Source organism: Poecile atricapillus, chromosome 2 (genome assembly GCF_030490865.1).
Source record: "Poecile atricapillus isolate bPoeAtr1 chromosome 2, bPoeAtr1.hap1, whole genome shotgun sequence".
Lineage (NCBI taxonomy): Eukaryota > Metazoa > Chordata > Aves > Passeriformes > Paridae > Poecile > Poecile atricapillus.
Window position 1 is genome coordinate 79,895,101 of NC_081250.1, and position 19,331 is coordinate 79,914,431.

The 19,331-nt window shown below is 38.1% G+C and overlaps 1 protein-coding gene across 2 annotated transcripts in view; it reads left to right on the forward strand.

Moving 5' to 3' along the window:
• Positions 1-19,331, forward strand: part of CTNND2 (catenin delta 2) — a 691,061-nt gene that overhangs the window by 113,533 nt on the left and 558,197 nt on the right. For both annotated transcript variants that reach the window (XM_058831646.1, XM_058831649.1), the window contains exon 2: positions 12,891-13,024. In XM_058831646.1, coding sequence (XP_058687629.1) covers positions 12,891-13,024 — 134 coding nt within the window. The remainder of the gene's footprint in view (positions 1-12,890; positions 13,025-19,331) is intronic.

Here is a 19,331-nt window from a genome sequence, read left to right on the forward strand (position 1 = left end):
CTTTCTCCCATCAATTTTTACTACTATTTAACAGATTATCTGACTTGATATATAGAAAAAGGGAAGACTTAACATAGCCAGTCTATTATAAGTCTTGCAATGTATTGATGTATTCTTAACCAATATATTTTAAGAATGTGCTCAACATATGTGTATAATAATAACACTGTAAATTGATATCCTTTTAGTGTGACAGAATGAAGGCTGAAACTGCTAGACTAATTACAATTTTACACAACTTAAACATACAAATTTTATTCTTTTCTGTCAATAAGCTATCTCCTGGATAGTATAATTTTTGTCTAGAAAGAAAGTCAAACAGAAGACACATACTGTGAAGGGACCCTGGGTTTAACTATGAGTGGGTTAGTAATTTCCAAACTTTCAGACAAACTGTGAAGAAAGTGCAGTTGTCATCACATTCTTATAAAAATTGTCATTGTTGATTTAAGTGTATTTCAGTTAAATCCAAACTTTAAACTTGGTTTGGGTATGTAAAGTATACTTATTAGAAAATGATCCATTAATGCAAGGACTTCTGCCTCTGCTTTCTGGCAGGCAGAGATCTAGAAACAGTTTTCTACTCTATTGAATTTTTTTTTTCCTGACTGTGTTTCTAATGGACTTTATTAGTTGATGTTTCAGCAGAAATTTCTGTCAGTATTTATTTCTATGAAAATCCAGATTTCATGCTTGGGAGCACATAAAATAGTTCATAAAAATGGCTGGGACTGTACTGATAGAATTTCTGTTTTGTTTTCTCCATTAAATTGTACATACTGTCATATAAATCAAAGAAGTTTGACTCTTGGGAGAGCTGAATTCAACTCTGATGCCCTTTAGATTTCTACTGTATATTTGGTGAGCTACTTTGCCTCTTTGTAACTCTATAGTCTTTTATGCAATTATAAGTGTCACATGATTTTGGTATCCCATCAGAGAGATTATTTGGTCCAGGGGAAAATCTGGGCAGGTTAGTGCAATGGCTGCTTCACACCTCTTTTCTGCAGGGGAGACAGTGAAGTGAAGGAAAGAATGCTGGTGGGTCAGCACAGTGTTTCAGGCTGGACTGCGTGCTGACCTGGTGTGGAGTCATGGGGTCCCCCAGAGCACTCTCTGGTGCTTTGGGTACTCTGCATGTTGGTGAAGTGTTCCCTAATCTACCTGTAGAGTCATGAAGTTCTCACCTCTCACTTTTTTACTCTGGTTTACTGCAATATTAAATAGGACTAGGAGGGAATATCACATTGGTATTGAGTCCTTTCAGATCTTGATCTTTTCTGATTTGCATTTGCTGCTCTCGCTGCTCACATTCTGTTCCAGATACAGAGTCTTTGCATTTTTGATGATCATTAGGCAGTTTGCATAGTTTGGCTACCTGCTCAGCACACAAAACCAATTCTCTTTTTCAGGGCAGGTGGCTGACTATATTTCATCTGCTTTTGCCTCCAGAGTAAAGAGCTGTTTACCATTTACTGCCTTATGCTAACAGCTATCCTGTCTGGACATAAATCATGCTAATTGCTACAGAGAGTGAAGAAAAAACCCCTAAATTCTGTAATTTTTTTTGTCCCAACTTTCTTGGTCATAAAGTCTGTTCAGGAAGTTTCCCATTCTGCGGTGTTTTTGGGGATGCCTTAGACTCCCAAAATACTGTAAAGAAGTTATGAAGCCAAAAGATCAAAATAATGGATGACAAAAATTCATGTGGATAAACTGAAAATTATGCATATATGAGGAGCGAGAGTAATATGACATCCCAGCTTCACACAGGAGTTATGATTTAGGATTTGCTACTTTTTGTGCAGCTCAGGCTGTTTAACAAAAGGAGTGAGGAGATGAAAACCTACAGTTCCCATTAGGAGTACAGCACTCTTCAGGAAAACACTCAGGAAATGTTTGATTGTCATGCTCATCTTTGGCTGGGGGAGGTGCGTCCAGATGTTTATAAAAGCAGATGTCCTTACCTCAGCAGATCCCTACTTCACCATGCAGTGAACAAGTGAGGAGATGTTTTGCTCATCTGCCAACCCCTATTTTAAGGGGTACAGCTATGGAAAGAAACCCCCAGTTATTGTTGTCTTGGCTCCCTAGTGAAGCCCTACCTGCCATACTTTGTGTCTCTGAAGGTCAGTCTGGAAGTACACTGCAGAGGGTTGTAGTGAGGCTTGGAAGAATGCATTCTGCTGTCTGACTCTAGTATAAGGGATAGATGTGAGGCAAAGAGGATCTGTGCAATTCAGTATGATATATGTAAGTAAGCTCCTTAACTGCAGGAATTAGTGAAGAAGTCGATTAGTCCTGAGATTAGACCAATATCAGAACTGTCTAGCCTCCTTCAGGTTCAGAGCCATAAGAGACATGAAGAGTAGTCAGCATGAATCAGCCTGCAATTTAAATTTAAAGTAGGAATAATAAAGATTTTACTTTGGCAAGAGCCTTAGTGAATTATTTGCCTCAGATTCATAGGGCTGTGCTTTTGCCTTGCTATTTTTGTTCTTTGTAATAAACATGTGTCCTCAGGTGTTTCTGCCATTGACCCCATCTCTTTCATTACGAACTTATTTTTCCTCTTATTACTGTTGGTGGTGTTGGGAAGAATTACTCAGTCATGGTGTGGTTGGGGCTTGACTCCTGCCACCAGATAAGCCTTCACCCACTTGTTTGGTAACCCACTGTAACAGGATGGGGAAGAGAACTGGGCAGGCACAAATGAGGAAAAATTCTCTAGTGAGTCAAGATAAAGACAACTTAATAAGTAAAAGGGAAAAGAAAGTAATAAATGATGCAAAAGCACTCACCACCATCAGACTGATGCCCTGTCAGTCCCCAAGCAACAGCTACTTTGGAGAAACTGCCTCTGGTTTCTATGCTAAGCATGACATTGTGTGGTATGGAGTATGCCTTTGGTCTGTTGGGGTCAGCTGTCCTGGCTGCGTCCCCTCCCTGCCTTGCTGAGGGGCAGAGTGAGAAGCACAGAAGGCTTAATTCTGTGCAAACACTATTCAGCAGTAGCTGAAATGCTGTATTTTAATCACAGTATTATCAAATGAGCTTCTATAAAGAAAATTAACTCCATTCCGTGTGAAAGTGAACAAAACGTCACTTAATTTTTCAGTTCACCCTGAGGCAATAAATGACCAATTTAATGAAAAAGAAAAACAACCAAAAAAAAGGACCCTCCATATTATATTATATTATTATCACCTACTCCTACAGTGTCTACATAATACAATATTTTAAAAATTCATTGTAGGGACTGTTTCTGGTTTTTGTTTGTAGATGTGCATTTTGCTCTCTGTGCTTGAGGATATTGGCATTGTCACTGAAGTAAGAACTCCTGTTCCCTCAGTAACAGCAGCAAACAATATCCTCTCATTGGATTCCATGAATGAAACAAATTTGCTTGATTTATGAATAGAGTTATGAATAGATTTTTCAGCAAAACTAAAATCAATTTTTGTAAATCCTTCTGCTGAGTTGTCTAAAATACTGAGAGAAGGATGAATTTTTATGCTGGTTTCTCTATGTGATTGTATTACTAAATCCAACTGAAACGTTTTCCTAAGAATTTTAGGAGGTTGCTCAGTTCTCAGATGGCACAGGCTAGCTGGTTAGAGTAAATCCTTACAGATTAGAATGGTGGTTTCACCATCCTAATGGACGAATGGAATGCCTAAGAAAGAAGCAGCATGTGGTTTATCTGTTCTGATTAATCACGTGTTCAGTTCCTATAATACATTGACCAAGACGGGGGCTGGGGGCAGCATACTGACACAGTTCTGGCTTTGTGGTTTGGGTCTGATCTTTAAATCTTCACGCACTGGTTAGCAGTGGTTCTGGCTCTGGTTTGAGAGAAAAAAAACAAAACAACAAAAGATTAGCCTGGCTTTGCCTTTTTTTCAAGGTCCTTTGGACCAAATGCTGTACCTTTTTACTCTTAAATACTTTTTGAGTTATTCTGCTAAAATAATTGGAAATGGTTTAGAATTTTGGTTCATTTTAAGGAGGCAGGCTGTGTAAGTAATTCAAAGTACTTGAAACGTAATCATTATAGCAAAAAGTAAAATTGCCTTGCTTTATTACATAATACTTGAGCAAAAAAATACTTAACAGGATCATATTGAACTAAAAAGTTTGGAATCATTGCAGATGATCTAAGTGCTAGTCAAGACTTCAGGATTCATATGATTCCCAGTGTTCCTACACTGGTTAATGTAGTTCAGTGGCAGGAAAATATTTGATACAACCTGTGGAGGCCTCAGGCTATTGTGCATGTAAGATCCTTAATTTTGCTTCCTCTTTGAAGAGCAGGAAAATGGAGGTATTTTAATCAAGACTCAGAACAGAAGTAGAGAGTTCCTGAGGAAGAAACTTTTTTCTCTTGAGCCATGGTCTTTGGAATGTTTCAGGAAAGGCCCTTTTGAGTCAGGCATCTGTGGAAGAGAAGGAATTTTTAGGTATTTCATATTTATCTATCAAACTTTAGAATAGGCTAAGTCAAGGAAAATATTGGAGGAAGTTTCATAGTATAGCTTCTCTTCTGTCAGGTTTTAGAATAGAGTTGTCTTTATCCTTTACCATGACAGTGGGGATCTTATATATCTTCTACCACACTTCTGCAAAGAGTAGGCAGGAAAAAAGAGAAATTTTATGATTTAACAAATATGAATGCCAACTTTGCCTAAATTTTAAGTCAGAGAATTCTTTTTCACACCCTTAGAGGCCCTAAATACTTATACAGTACAGTTGAAGTAACTGACTGCAACAAGCTGAAGTCACAAAAGAAGACAAAAGCCAAGTTCATCTGTCTTAGTGAGCTGGAAGATTGATGAGTCTATGGGCAAAGAACAATCCCAGAAAGAAAACAGAGCCTTTGCTCTTTGGAAAGCCCTTGTGATGGCTTAACTAGAATAAGAAGAGTGTTGACTGATCCCACATATCCCTGATGCCTAACTGAGCCTAAGCCTTTCCAAAGGTCATTAAGATATCATGTCTCCTTTAATTAATATGTTTTCATGCCTTACTAATTTCAACATAGGAGATACATACTTTAGGATGTTGTGATAACTACTTAGGCAATCAGAAGACATTTTCGCCTTCAAGCTATTTGGCAGGTTCTGGCAGTTTTTTCTTATCTTACTATTGACTCAAGAGATTATCAACCTATTTTTAAGAACACTTACCCAGACACAAATTGTACCAGACTTGTCAGCTAAGATAGGACAGTAACAGAAATCTGCGATTTCAAAGGGTTTTTGTGCAGGAGGAGGGAGGGCCCATATTTATAGACTCTCTACCCTGTTTCACTGTCACACAACTGAAGGATTCAAATTCATTGCAGAAAATTTCAGTGCCGCATTAGTAGGTATGTGTCTTGCTGTCTAGAGCCAATGTTATCTCAGCCTTCACTCACCTCCGTAGATTGAGATTACTGAAGAGATAATGGGTCATTTTTCTACTGAAAGTGATTCCTTGCATTTCTAAATTCTTAAGCAGAGCCAATTTCTAATTCTTCCCATTGGAATCTTATTCCAAAAGTCTAACGTAAACATATTTGTTAGTCTACCCATCATATGTGATAATATTTGAATTGACTTTACGTAATAGTGAAAACTACTATTTTGGGTATTTTTTCCTGTCCGTATCTGCACCTAATATACCGTGTGAATATACAATATATGTATGTAATTTGCAAGAATGACAAGGCCAATTTAATTCTGTGTCATTCTGACTCATCATTTATATCCACTGGATTCTTAGCTTATCAGAATGACTCAGTGAACAGTGAACATTATAAAAGCTTGTGGGTTTCATGTTCATAGATACAATGCCAAATCTATGTCTTTTGTGTTATGGGGGTTTTTTTGAGGTCTTTTTGTTTGTTTGTTTGTTTTGGGTTTTTTTTGCTTCTCACAGCTGTTAGAAGGTGGTATGTTGGAACTGTTGACAACTGTAGTCTTTTAAATAGCAAATGTTGTTTGTATATGGAGGGAGAAATAGAGATTCCAAGTGGAAATTGTGCAAATGTTGTGTAGAACATTGGAATAATTTATGTATTTATATTTTAATTACAAACAAGTAGAAACTGGACCAACATTAGCCCTTCTGACATCATGGTATTAGTTTAGATATCATAAATAGTAAATTTAAGTGTAAGAATAGTTTTAGGTAAAAAGAAAAAAAAAAGAAAAAAATTATTTTCATTTTATGGTAAGTCCCCATATTTTTTAAACAATATAAAAAAGGCAAGAGAAATTCTAATAGGAACAATAGAAATGCCTGTTACTAAATGCTAGTCATGCAGTAATCTTTACACAGCTAAGGTAGAGGAAAGGAAGTAAAAAGTTTTTCTTGATGCATAATTGCATGTTGGATTATTTTAAGTGACTGATTCTTATCCAAGGCTACTTCAGTATCATTTGTTGCTTTTCAGATGAGCTCAGTAACATGCCAGATTTGATTACTGTTCAGTAAGACAGCATGACTTATGCTTTTATAATGAATGCTCTCACTGATTAATGGTTCATTGTACAGGAAGAACTCACTGCTGAGTACATGTTTCTTACTGCAATATCTTTTTATAAAAGAAAGATATTTGGATTTTCTGATTCCCACGATTTGAAAATTGCAGTTGCCAGTGTAGCGACTGACTTGGCTTTTGCTGTAGATTCTCAGACATTCTCAGACAGGAGCTGGTTGATTTGGTTTGGGTTTTTTTAACCTATACGCACTTTCTACCCATGCAAGGGTGATAAAATGTTAGACTGTATAAACAGCATTAATAAAGTGAATTTTGGAAGAACTTCAATCTAATATTTAAAACTGAAATTCTGCCTCTTTAAGCAACATTCCCTCCTTCTTTGAGATTGATTCTGCATCTTCAGTTCTAGATTTATTTTCTGTGAATGAAGCTTGGTTATTTCTGATGTAGAGGAGAAGAATAAGATCACTGAAAGGCACATGTAAGTACCCCATCTGAGAAAGAACAGAAGGAGTGGCAACATCTAAATAGAGAACTATGCCACCAAATTGCTTTCATCAATGACATCTTCATGGCTACATTTCTTTAGTTTCCTGTTTAGTAAATCTCTGCCCATAACCTATGCAAAATGAGTGGGCAAAATTAAACTTTAAAGTGAAACCTCAACATCGGGCATTGCCATTTTCATATGCATTTTTAAATCCTATTAATATTTTGTTTTATCTAAGGATTTATTTATGGTGTAGAATGCACCTCTGTACCTGAGTTCAGCCTGAACATACTTCTGCAGTCCGACCTTGGAACTAGCTATGATGGTTGTGTTACCTCAGATGAGGCATGAAATCCTCCTGTTATGAAGGATGTCTGCCATCCAGCATCCACTGCCATCCCAAGGGTCACAGAAGGAATGTGGTCTTGCCATCTTTTATTTTCCAGTTCTGAGTGTAATGCTATTACTGTTGCCAGATGTTTGTGTCATCTAGTCATAAAAATCTGGATCACAGCGGTACAAACTGATGGTCCTCTGAGATCATCAAGTCCGACCGTTAACCTAGCACTGTGAGTCCACCACTAAACCATGTCCTTAAGCACCACATCTACATGTGTTTTAAACACTTCCAGGGATGATGACTACAGTTCCCAGGGCAGCCTGTTCCAATGCTTGACAACCCTTTTGGTAGAGAAATTCTTTCTAATATTCAGTCTAAACCTCTCCTGGCACAGCTTGAGGCTGTTTCCTCTTGCTCTATCAAGTGGTACTTGGGAGAAGAGACCAACCCTAACCTCATTTCAGGTGGTTGTAGAGAATTATGAGGTGTCACCTGAGCCTCCTTTTCTCCAGGGTAAATAACCCCAGCTCCCTCAGCTACTCTGGACTCACTCCAGCCCTTCAATGTCCTTCTTGCTGTGAGGGGCCCAGAACAGAACACAGGATTCGTGGTGCCTTCACCACTGCCCAGTACAGGGTGACAATCACTTCCCAGGTCCTACTGGCCACACTATTGGTGATACAGGCCAGGATCCCATTTGCTTTCTTAGACAACTGGGCACACGTGGATCATGTTTGGATGGCTTCCAGGTCCATTTCTGCTGGGCAGCTTTCTGCTGGGCTTCCTCCTCATATTATCCCTCTTCCAACGTGGTGCATTCCCAGTCGCCGCAGGGAAAACCCAGCCCGGCCGGGGTCTCTCCCTGGCCGCAGGCCCATCCCTGTCGGGTCTCTGCCAGCTCCGGCCCCGCTCCCGCTGTCCCCCCGGGGCTCGCAGGGCTGTTTGTGGCTCGGTTCCCCTGGCTCAGCCCTGACTGCCGGGCAGCGTTTTGCCCTCCCTTGGCCAGGCTTTCCTCCGGGGCTCTCGCCCGCCCGCCCGTGGCTGAGGGGCTCAGCCGGGCCCAGCCCTGAGGCCGCTGCAGCCGCCGGCACCGCCTGGGGCCGGGCCGGGCCGCTCCGGCCGCTCCGCAGAGCCAACACCCGGACACCTGCACCCAGGTAGGGAGAGGATGGTCTTGTTTGGATTTACAGGGTTGCCGGATTTTTTTCGTTAAATTGAGAAAAAGTTTTTAGATGCTCTTAGAGGGACAGGAAAAAAAAAAATTAAAGGGTCAAACTCTAGACAGGATTTTGCCAGCACTTTGGAGTACGGGAATCCATGAATTATTTATGTCTCACTTTCCAGTATGTTCCCAAAAGGCTGGTAGTGTTTTCCCTGTTTATCTGTCTATGATCGTCTAAGATTTTAATTTGGTTCTCTCAGGAGTGTGTATATGCTCTTGTAATAAATTATTGTTTGTATTAAAAATTCGAAGTATATAAATAAGACAAATGTGTTTTGCAATGACATGAAAATATGAAATGTAAAAAGGCCTCTCCTCAGAGCGGAACGGGGCTCTCTCCGAAAAACCACTGATTGCCAACAACACCCAGATAACGAACGCAGGCAGGCCCATCAACTCGAACAAACAGACAGGACACGGACCATCAGGAAGACAATGGAGCTGGCTCGGGAAATTATCTGCCTCCGGACCCGAGCAACGCCCTGCAGATTCCTGTAGGAAAAAAACTGATCAACGAAAGAAAGACAAGCTCCAAAAGATAGGCTTCGCCAGACCTGAACATCCCGGTGTTGAAAAGGCAATCAGGAAAGACAAAGGGGAAAAGCACGGCCGAGATATCCATCGGCACCAGCCCGGATTCCACCGCCCTGCCATGAAAACCTAACGTAGCAATACATACAGAATCTCCTTTACATATGAGGAGATTCTGTCCGGACACTGGTTAATGTCATTATTCCATGTCAGGAAATCCATTCACTGGACAATCAAGGACACTTGGTGAATGGAACCTGCTTGGAATTTTCGCCTAAGGACAGAAAATCCCTATAAAAACTGAGGCTTGGGAACCCTCGATCGTGGATTTGGGAAACCTATACCTCTGGTGTAGACCCTGTCCACCCAGCGCTGCGCTGATCTTTTCATTGTGGGTTTTTATCGCTGTTTCGCTTGTTGTTGTTTATTAATAAATTTCTCTTTTTCAATTCATATCACGAAATTGCCTTTGCATTTATAACACTCTGACTTACAGAACTTAATGTATATTTTTGTGGCACAGATAGAAAATAGTGTTGCTGTTGTGGAAATTAAATGTAGCCAATTTACTTTTAGTAGTTTCTCAGCTATGGTGTACTCTGTTAAGATGCTTAACTTTTATTTTTCTTCTTGTACTCCCTCTAATTTTCCCTTTGTTTCTGGTGCAAAGTTCCCAGAAGTGTGGGTTAAAAGGCTATCAGCTTTATACTGATATCATCATATCTTTTAAAAATCTTTTTAAAGTATATCATCATATACTTTATGATGAAAAATGAAAATAATTGTGAAGGGAAGCCAGAGAAGAAGGTGGTCATTATCATTATGTGGGAAAACGCTTTTCTGAAGACAACTGATGGAATTATTAGGGTTTTTTGTGCCCACGCTGAACAGTGGAGGAAACAGGGAGATTAAATGCATATTAAACAGCAAAGCAAATTTTCTAGTGATAAGGCCAGTGGAGCCCAGAGCAAAGGGAAGTGGCTAAGAGAGGCTGCAGTGAGAGAGGCTGTGGAGGACTGGTTCTTTATGTTAAATATGTGGAATGACAGGAAAAAAATCTGTCTTGTCTAGAGATTTGGTAGTGGGCTAGTGGTGCAGAGGCTCATTTCAACCATGTATTTTGTAATTCCACAGTACTAGCAGTTTTAAGTCCCACTGAAACCTCAAAATGCCCAATTTCTTATGCTGAAGACTGAATTAAATTAAAAGTTCATCTCTGAACAGATGTGCAAATGTGAGCGCTTGCTGTGTTGGTGTTTGTTGTTGAAGCACTGTTCCATACTGCTGAATCATATACATATATTTTAATCTAACTACCTTCAGTACAGTAGTGTCTCTGTTGCTTGTGAAAATTCATTTTGTGTTTCCTTTCTGTATGGTATTTCTCATACAAATTTAAGTAATGAAAAAATAATTGTTATAGTCTATAATGTTAACAGTTCAGCTGGATATCACAGAGCTGTAGATCCAGGGATACTGGCCTACTAAGTGCTGTTGGCTGCAATCTTTCCCCTTGAAGAACTGTGGTAGTAATCTGAAGTCATGGTAGATGTTAGAAATTACATTCTCTGACCAGAAGAAATATTTTAATAGGGGAAAAAAAGCCCACTCTTTTTAATGTCAGGGACGTTTATTTTGATTTCTCTGCTTCTAGATGAAGAAGACGTGCAGCATGCCTTTTTTATTGTTTTCTTCCCCCCTCTTTTGATATCTGTATTTTTTAAAAAACCAAACAAAAATTATGGAAACATGCAATGGTTACAGAATGTTAGCTACTGTCTAGATATTGAGCCTATTTGAAGCAAGTACAATTTATGACAGTAGTTAATTTTGTAATCAGATTTTTTTTCCCATTTAAACTGATGCTTGCAAATGTCGATTACTAAAGCAGTTGTTGAAGTGTTTCTTATTGAAAACAAAGTTTTAAAAGCCTAAAAATTAAACTTTACTGAGATTGAATATAGCCCTAAAAGAAGTTAACAATAGCAGCAGGCATTTGCTACCTGTGTCTCATATTTTGAACTCATATAGGCTGTTGTTGTACCAGTAGCATCTTTTTGGTCACAGAGGGGCTTCCCCGTTGGCCATGCAGCCTTGCAGTCCCTCTCAAATACACTTTAAATATTTTGGAGCATTTGTGCTAGGGCAAACATTTTCTGTAGTTCTGGACTCCCAGTCTTGTTTATTTTGCTGGGTTTTACCTCCTCGGGCGAGTGTTTATGAAACAGCCGATTCAGCAGAGCCTCCCCGCCGGAGGGCAGGGGTCAGGCAGCCCTGGGGGAGCGTGGGGATGAGCTGAGCAGACAAAGGGGCTTTTCCCAGAGAGCTTCCTCACCACTGCAGGGAAAGCAGGATGCAGCAGGGGAGCTACGCTCAGCCAGTGCGCCTGAAAACATTTCGCCAGGCGCCTCATTCACAGCTCTGGTGTTTCTTCCCAGCCCAGTGCAGTCTCAGGATGCAATTCTTTGAGCTTCGTGCTGCTGTAGTTTTGTCTTGCATATGTATGCCAGTGTCTTGAGCTTCAGGAAGCTTTGGAAAAATGCTACCCTGCTGGACTAACTGTGTCTTCTTGGGCAGCCCTGTGGCTTCAGAGACAAAGCTTTATAGAATGTCATCTTCCCTTTTAGAGCTCTAACTTCTAATGGCAGACTGATGCAGAGATGCTTGGTCTGGGTGTTGAATTTTATACTTGCTTTTACTAACTACCCTTTCCTATTGTTTTAAGTCTTCTCACTTCTTCCAGAAAAAGCTCTATTATTATATATTTTAGCAGAACAGAGCCAAGGCAGGAGTTTTGCTTCTGATGCAAGTGGTGACTGCTCTGAATATCCCCACTGCTCTTTAGGAGGCCCATGCAGCTGGCAGCCTTTGGGCCACTTCTCTTGCACAGAATAATTCTGGCTAGGTCCTACATGAACATGATTTTATCCTGTCATGCCTGTGCATAATCATGCAGGTTGCCTGTCCACTCCTTTACTTCTGGAATGTGGCACATGTCTGCCTCTGGAGATGTGCCTATAGTGACATTTAAACAGAGATACCACACTGTAGCTTAGCCTTCAGAAAGATAAATTGTTCCACAGTCACACCACTGTTTTGCCCTCTGAAAATAAATTCTAGAAATGCCTTCAAATGCTAAGATTCTTCTTTTTCTTTTGGTTGTGTTTTTTTGTTGTTTGTTTTTTGGGTTTTTTTTTTGGTAAGAGGTCTCAAAACTGGCTTAAGAACAGGTGTGCTGTTTTTCATAAAAATACTCAGATAAAATGTTGTCAAAATCACCTTCTAGATTAGAAGAAGGAGTGTGAAAGTTGCCTAGGTTTAAAATATAATAATTATTAAAAAAACACGTGTGTTAGAAAGTAAATACTAGATTATATTTCTCTCATGTATCATTTGTTGATTTTCTGCTTGAAAAGCATTTCATGATTCATTACTTTCATGATACTATAGTTTTATGCTGCATACTCCCACTGGAATACTATACAAAAATCAAAGCTGTAAATTATTTGAATCCTCTCAAATGTACTGACAGTAACTATTTCAAAGTAAGATAAATTAATATTTTATTATTAAAATTATTTTAATATTAAATGTTAATATTTAATTAATATTAATTAATAAATATGGGAGATAAATTAATATTTTTTCTTCATTCAGAAATTGTTTATGTTTTAAGTAAGTGATATATTGTTCAGTACAGAACAGAAGCATATTCTATAATTTTTACCATAAATGAGTGTTATTATTCTTATATGTAAATGAGTCTGATATTTATCAGATTTATGATAACAAACCCATTGTTTTATTTTTCCATGAACTGCAGAAACTATGCCTGTTCCAGACCAGCCCTCGTCTTCTGATAAGACAAGTTCCCTTAGTCCTGTGTTGAACACATCTAATGGCGATGGCTCTGAAACTGAGACAACCTCTGCCATTCTAGCTTCAGTCAAAGAACAGGTAGGCAAGTGTAGCCTGGAAAAGAATACTATGATTTACTGGTTTTGGTTTCTTTTACAAATGTTTCATAGCTGGTACCTGAATAATTTAGTTCACAAATGCATATTGCATAGAATGATAACCGTTTGTTCATGTCTGAGTATACTTCTGTAAGCTTTCCTACAACAAATTTAATACAATTTAATTGCTCATTTTATTCTCCGCTTTCAGTCTTTACTGTGGATGATGGTTTTCCAATATGTCTCCTTTTATTGTTGTCAGTCTGCATGTGGAGTTACAGTATGGCATGGAAGAGTTATAGACAAATGAATTGTGGAGAAGATGTGTTATTGTAGAATTTTTAAAGGATTAGTAAGAGCCCTAGGGCTTTAAAATTTATATACCAGTTTTTTTGGGTTTTATGTAAAACCTAATGTGAGATTATTTCAGGGCATAACTGGGTATAGAGAGAGGCACTCCGTTTTGGATGATTAAAACCAACATATTAGAAATTTTCACAGAAAAAAGGTCTTCAGTGTGATGGTCTGCTTGATGGTAATAAGACAGGTTTGGGCATTTAATCTAAATTTTTGTGGGCTGAGTGTCAGATTTTGCTTTCACTGCCTTTTTATGCATTAGGAGATGGTTAATATTTCAGTTAATGCAAACAACTGGTCTATTTTTCTACCTCCTTTGGCTCAACAGCATCAATTGCATGAATTACGAAGAGAGACATTAAAATCAGCTGCTTTTAGGCAGCTTTCTCCTTGCTGAAGGTGTCTAAATTGGCTCTTCCTTTATCAAGTACTGATCTTTTCCTGCCAAAGGCATTCACTGGTTCTTGATTTAAATTAAGGCATGCATTCAGCTTATGATATCTCTCAGCACAGGACTAATAGCTCTCAAGTGGTAGAGACTATATAAAAATTATGACATCACTCTTCATTGGTTTTATTGCCAGTTCTGTCTTTTGGGTATTAGAGGCTAGTTATATTTTCTGTTCTGAAAAGAGGAGTGCAAAAAATAAACATTGTAATGTGGAGTTTTGTATTGAGATTTATGGCACATCATTGGAATTGAAAATTGCCTATGGTTTAGATGATTGTATTCTCTTCCATGTCAATAATATTTCTTGGGCATGTACCACTGTCTCAGCCTGTGTCACTGCATTATTTTGTAGAAAAATATCTGCCTTGCTTTTTGACTCTCTGTTGGTGAGAGTATACAGGAAGGTTACATAGATAGAAGACATATCTGTGTGTTGGAATGTGAATCACAGTATGGAATAGTGACAAGAACTTCTCTGTTGTTTGGTGTTGTGATGTCACTAGTTTATACGTGGTTATGTGTTTTACAAATGAATCTCCCACCCCTATAAATTAATTAATTGACTGCCAGAGGGAATTGCTGCTAAATCCACTAAATGAAAAGGATTTCAAGTGGTAATATATTAGCAAAGTTATTTCTGATTCTTGTGAACCACAGCAGAAAGTAGCCTGTAATAAAGTAGTTCTGCATTAATTTTTCAGCAAGAACAGCCTAGACAGCTAACCTAAGGTACAGTTGACTAAAAAGATGTCTTGAACTATTGTGATACAAGGTACCAAAATTTAACAAGTGTTCTCTTAAGGAAACTTGTTTCTTGACAGGTATCTCTAGTCAGACTGATCTTGAATCTGGAAGACTATACTAAGCTCAAAAACAAGCCATAAAAATAAAATAATAATAATAATAACAACAACAATGATAATGGTAATAATAATAAACAAACAAACAAACAAAAAAACCCAAACCTGCTTTTGGACTTTTTCTTTTCCCCACAAGATTGTGGTTTTGACACACTTCCATTATTTAATGTTCTGTTGGAAAAATGCTAGGAAATGCCGCAATCGTGTACTTCAGACAGATGAAATACATTGCACTGATTCTCTGTTATGGGAGTTAATGAATTTAAGTTTCTAACTGATAGTTCAAATGGGTAGCCACCTTCTTTTTAGAATAAGGAAAGGGTTACCTGTCTGGTATGTGATTTTGCTCTATAAGCTCTTTGACTGTAGCCAAAAATATAACTAGAGTTAAACATTCAAAATTACTGCTAATGTAGAGAAATTAAGGCATTTTTCAACATATCAGTCATAATTAAGGTGGTTTTCAGCAAATCAAGTATATTAAATTTTCTGTGCTGATACTTAGCTTTGAGAGGTTTCCTTGCATTTTTTCTCTTGGAATACTTGGGGTAACTTCATGTGTTACTTCTCGTAAATAGAACATTGTTATTGAGGAATGGCAACAGAGTAAACTGTGGGACCTACCATACTGAAAAGTGTAAAAGGTGTTTTCAATCTTTGAAGAGGGCAGGATACATGAAAGGCACAGAGATGTAGTAATAAATATTGTATTTATTTGGTCTATTTAAATCTCCTATGTGAAACTTAAATGATATATTCAGAAAATTTAAAATTTTGCTGTGCTTAATTTGAAAAACAAATATCTCTGTGCTGTCATATTTTGAAGAACTGATTTATTTGGTCTAAAAAGTTTATTGGGGCAAAAAATTGTGCTTGATATGTCAGATGTAAAGTGACACACATGATTGTCAGGACGATCAGAAGATTTAGCCACATTTTCAAGCTAAGGGTATCTGTCAAGAAAGAAATGGAAACCTGTATTTTGCTGTTAAGAAATGCAAATGCCAAAATCCTTGCTTTAAAATATAGGCCATTTCATTTGTGCTTTACCTCAGGACAAGTGTGCTGATTCACTTTTGGGTTTGAGACTTCAGAGATGCTATTAAGAACTGATAGATATGGAGCATGAATCCATTCTTTATCCCTTGCTGTCTACTTTCTTCAGATTAGACAACATTGCTGGAGGCAAGGTCAGAATTATTCACCATGTGTCTAAGAAGCCATGAGATGCCAGGCAGTGACCTTTGGCTTTGCTGTTTTTGAGCAGTCTTTATGAAGAGAAACAGTAAATTACTTCTGTGAAAATGGAAGCTGTTGTTTTGGGGGGTTTTGTGTGGTTTTTGTTTGATTGTGTTTTTTCAGACACTATCAAGTTCTTTAAAGAGAAATTAACAAATAAAGAAATCATTTCAGTTTTCCGTGCTGTATAAAATGTATGAAGGAGTTTTTTTTTCTTTCTTATGATATACTGGCAAATACCTTTGGCCCAATTCTTAATAGGTTTTAGAAGACATAAGGCCATTTTTCTTTGTGCTTTGACATCTGGTTTTGTATCTGTAAATATGGGAAAAATTCTTAAAAAAAAAAAAAGTGAGATATCAGGACCCTTAATTTGTGAGAATATATGAGATAGATGCAACTACTTCTGCAGAAAGTATGATGTGCTTCTGATTTGCAATTTCCACCTGCAAAAGAGACTTGTGAGCCCACTTGTTAAAAAGCATCCTGGGAAGAGAGCTGTTGATAATGCTCTTTTGAAGGTGGAAATAGCACCTGGGAAATAGCTGCTGGGGATACTTTTGAGTAAATATGTAATGAAGCTGATGCTTTTCCTGGAAGTCTCCAGGCATATGTGGTTCACAGTACTTTGGTTCTTAGCATACAGAAAACTACTGCTCCCTTGGAAGCTGAGGAGGATTGTAGTGACATAGCAGATACTTGTTTTGGAAGATTTTTTTTTTATAGAAACACTTGGAAAATGTGAGATAAATTAATTTCTTAGGAGTAAGATCCATCTTCTGTATGAACAGCTATTTTCAACTCAGAAATAGTATCATACATCTTTTATTTTCTTTGTGGCTCTAGATTCCTTTAGCATCTTACTAGTAGGCTGTTTCAGAGAACAGCTTTCACTTTCAGAAAACTTATGCAAAGAACAAGTTGGGTCAATGTTTAGTACTTCTTTTGAATCTTCTTTAAACATACCTGTTTTGAATGAAAATACTTGTTTCCAGTTGCCTGCCTTCATTTACCCTTTCAAGAAAAACATTTAGACTAATCCTCTTGAAATATTTCTCACACTGTTTAAATAATTATTGATTGATATGTTCTTTAAATCATATTGCTGATTCAGGAGAATACAGAAGTCTGGCTTTTATGGTTGCTGATGACTTTTGGTTTGGGTTTTTTGGGTTGGGTTGTTTGGAGGTTTTTTGCTTTGTAAGATGTGGGCTTTTTTCTAAAATGGCTTATGTTGCTTTGATTATTTACTATGCTTTTATGCTAGAAAGCTACTTGTTTGTCAAGAAATTATGATTTGAAGCTATATTAAAAATCACATACAGGGTAATAATTTCTAAGTGTTGTTATTCATGTCAGTATTAAATAAGGTCAATATATCTGGCTTAGGTAAACTTTTACATTAAGTGTTAGTAGACTTTGGAAACAGAGTTATGTATGCCATGCACATCTTATATAGGTACATGTAAGTAAAACTACAGATAGAAATGGCTGTAGAAGTTCAAAGATTGTTTTCTTTGTTCTGCCAGTTTGTGTCCCTTATGTCTTTATATCATGATTACAGTTTTAGAAGAAATCACATATCTAGATGAATATTTCAATTCAGACTACTTTATAAGGCCCTAAGTCTAGAAGTGAAATCATCTAGTCTGGCCAGCAGGTCATGACATTTCATAGAGTCATCCAAGTGTTGGGCTCCCAAATATGATTACAGAATGACATATACACTGTTTTCCCTAATATAATGCATGTCATATTGTAATATGTAATATTCACCAAAATAAAACCTCATTCTTGCCTTACAGGTACCAGTAATTGCTCTAGTTGTATCAGATGTTCAGCAGGTTCAATTCTGACATGTTGGGGAGGATGAAATGGGGAAACCTTATGAATATGATTGTTTAGCAAAAGATTCTGAAAGTATGAAGCCTAGAATTGAAATAGAAATGAAAGCTAGCTTTGAGCCATGGGCTACTGAGTGCTAGTTACTATATAACCAAAGAACAGTAGCCTAGCCAGCTGAAGGAGAATCCCTGTTGATGAAACAATGTCCTTCTCCTGAAAGAGAATCCAAAGGTCAAGCAGCAAGAGAAGAATTTGTAAAGCTTTTAGGGTTTAAAATGTAACACTGTGTGGTAATGTAGTAGTTCTTATAGGCTATATGTAAATTCTTTAGTGGGTGTGTCTCATAGTGATTGGTTATTAGGAATTAGAATATTCACTATAGAAAAGGATATAATGTATTGTAACAAGAACTTCGGACTCTTGTTCTCCCCTCTCTCTTAAGCTCTCTTACTCTTGTTCTCCCCTCTCTCTTACTCTTACCCCTTACTCTTAACTCCCATGCTTCTCCTGCTCCTAACTTCTCCCCCCACTCTCTCTCTCTTAAGCTCTCTCCCCTGACTCTTAAACTGTCTCTCTCCCTGCCCCACTCTCTCTCCCTCTCTGACCACATGTATGCCATGGCTGGTGAAAGATACAGGTCTCTTCATCCCTTTACCCATATAAGAAATTGCTTATACCTGAACAGCTTGACCCTGGAGAAGTCTCTCACCACGAGCGAGTGTTTTGTACATCTATAATGACATATTAATGTCTTGTTTTCCCTCAAAAAGCAGGCTCTGTTTCTGCCTTTAAATGTTATAGCAGCTCTATTTCAAACCCATGGTAATTATATTCAATCAATAGATATTTCTTTCATAATCTCTCTTAAGTAGCATGTCAATATATTCACTTCCTTAGTTATAGAAGTCCCTTGTTTCCAGTTGGGTTTTAAAATAGTCCAGAGAGATATTCCTCTCCTATTATCATTAATATATTGATTTAAGACCTACCCAGTTGCCACTTCAGAATAGGTATGAGGCCCTGGATCTAGAGGATCAGCCAGAGGACATAGAAGAAAATCATCTACACAGTGAGCTTCTTAATTACACTTTGTCTGTCATATGGATCACCACCTCTGACATCAAAAAGAAAAGAGGGGTGTAATCGTAGTGGGTGACTCCCTTCTTAGGGAGAGGGCCCCATATATCGACTGGACCCATCCCATAGGGAGGTCTGTTGTTTCCCTCCGGCTCGGGTACAGGATATTACCAAGAGACTCCCTGGGCTGATTCAGCCCTCTGATTATTATCCACTGCTGATACTCCAGGTTGGTAGTGTTGAGATTGAAAAGAGGCATATCAGGGCAATAAAAAAATTACATTAGAGCACTGGGTCAGATGGTTGATAGGGCTGGAGCACAGGCAGTGTTCTGCTTAGTCGCTTTGATGGTGGAGAAAAAGATTGAAAGGAATAGGAAAGCCGAGATTATTGGCAAATGGTTCAAGGGCTGGTGTTATGAGCAGAATTTTGAGTTCTTTGATCATAGGATCAGGTGCTTTTTTGGGCCTGGCCTGCTG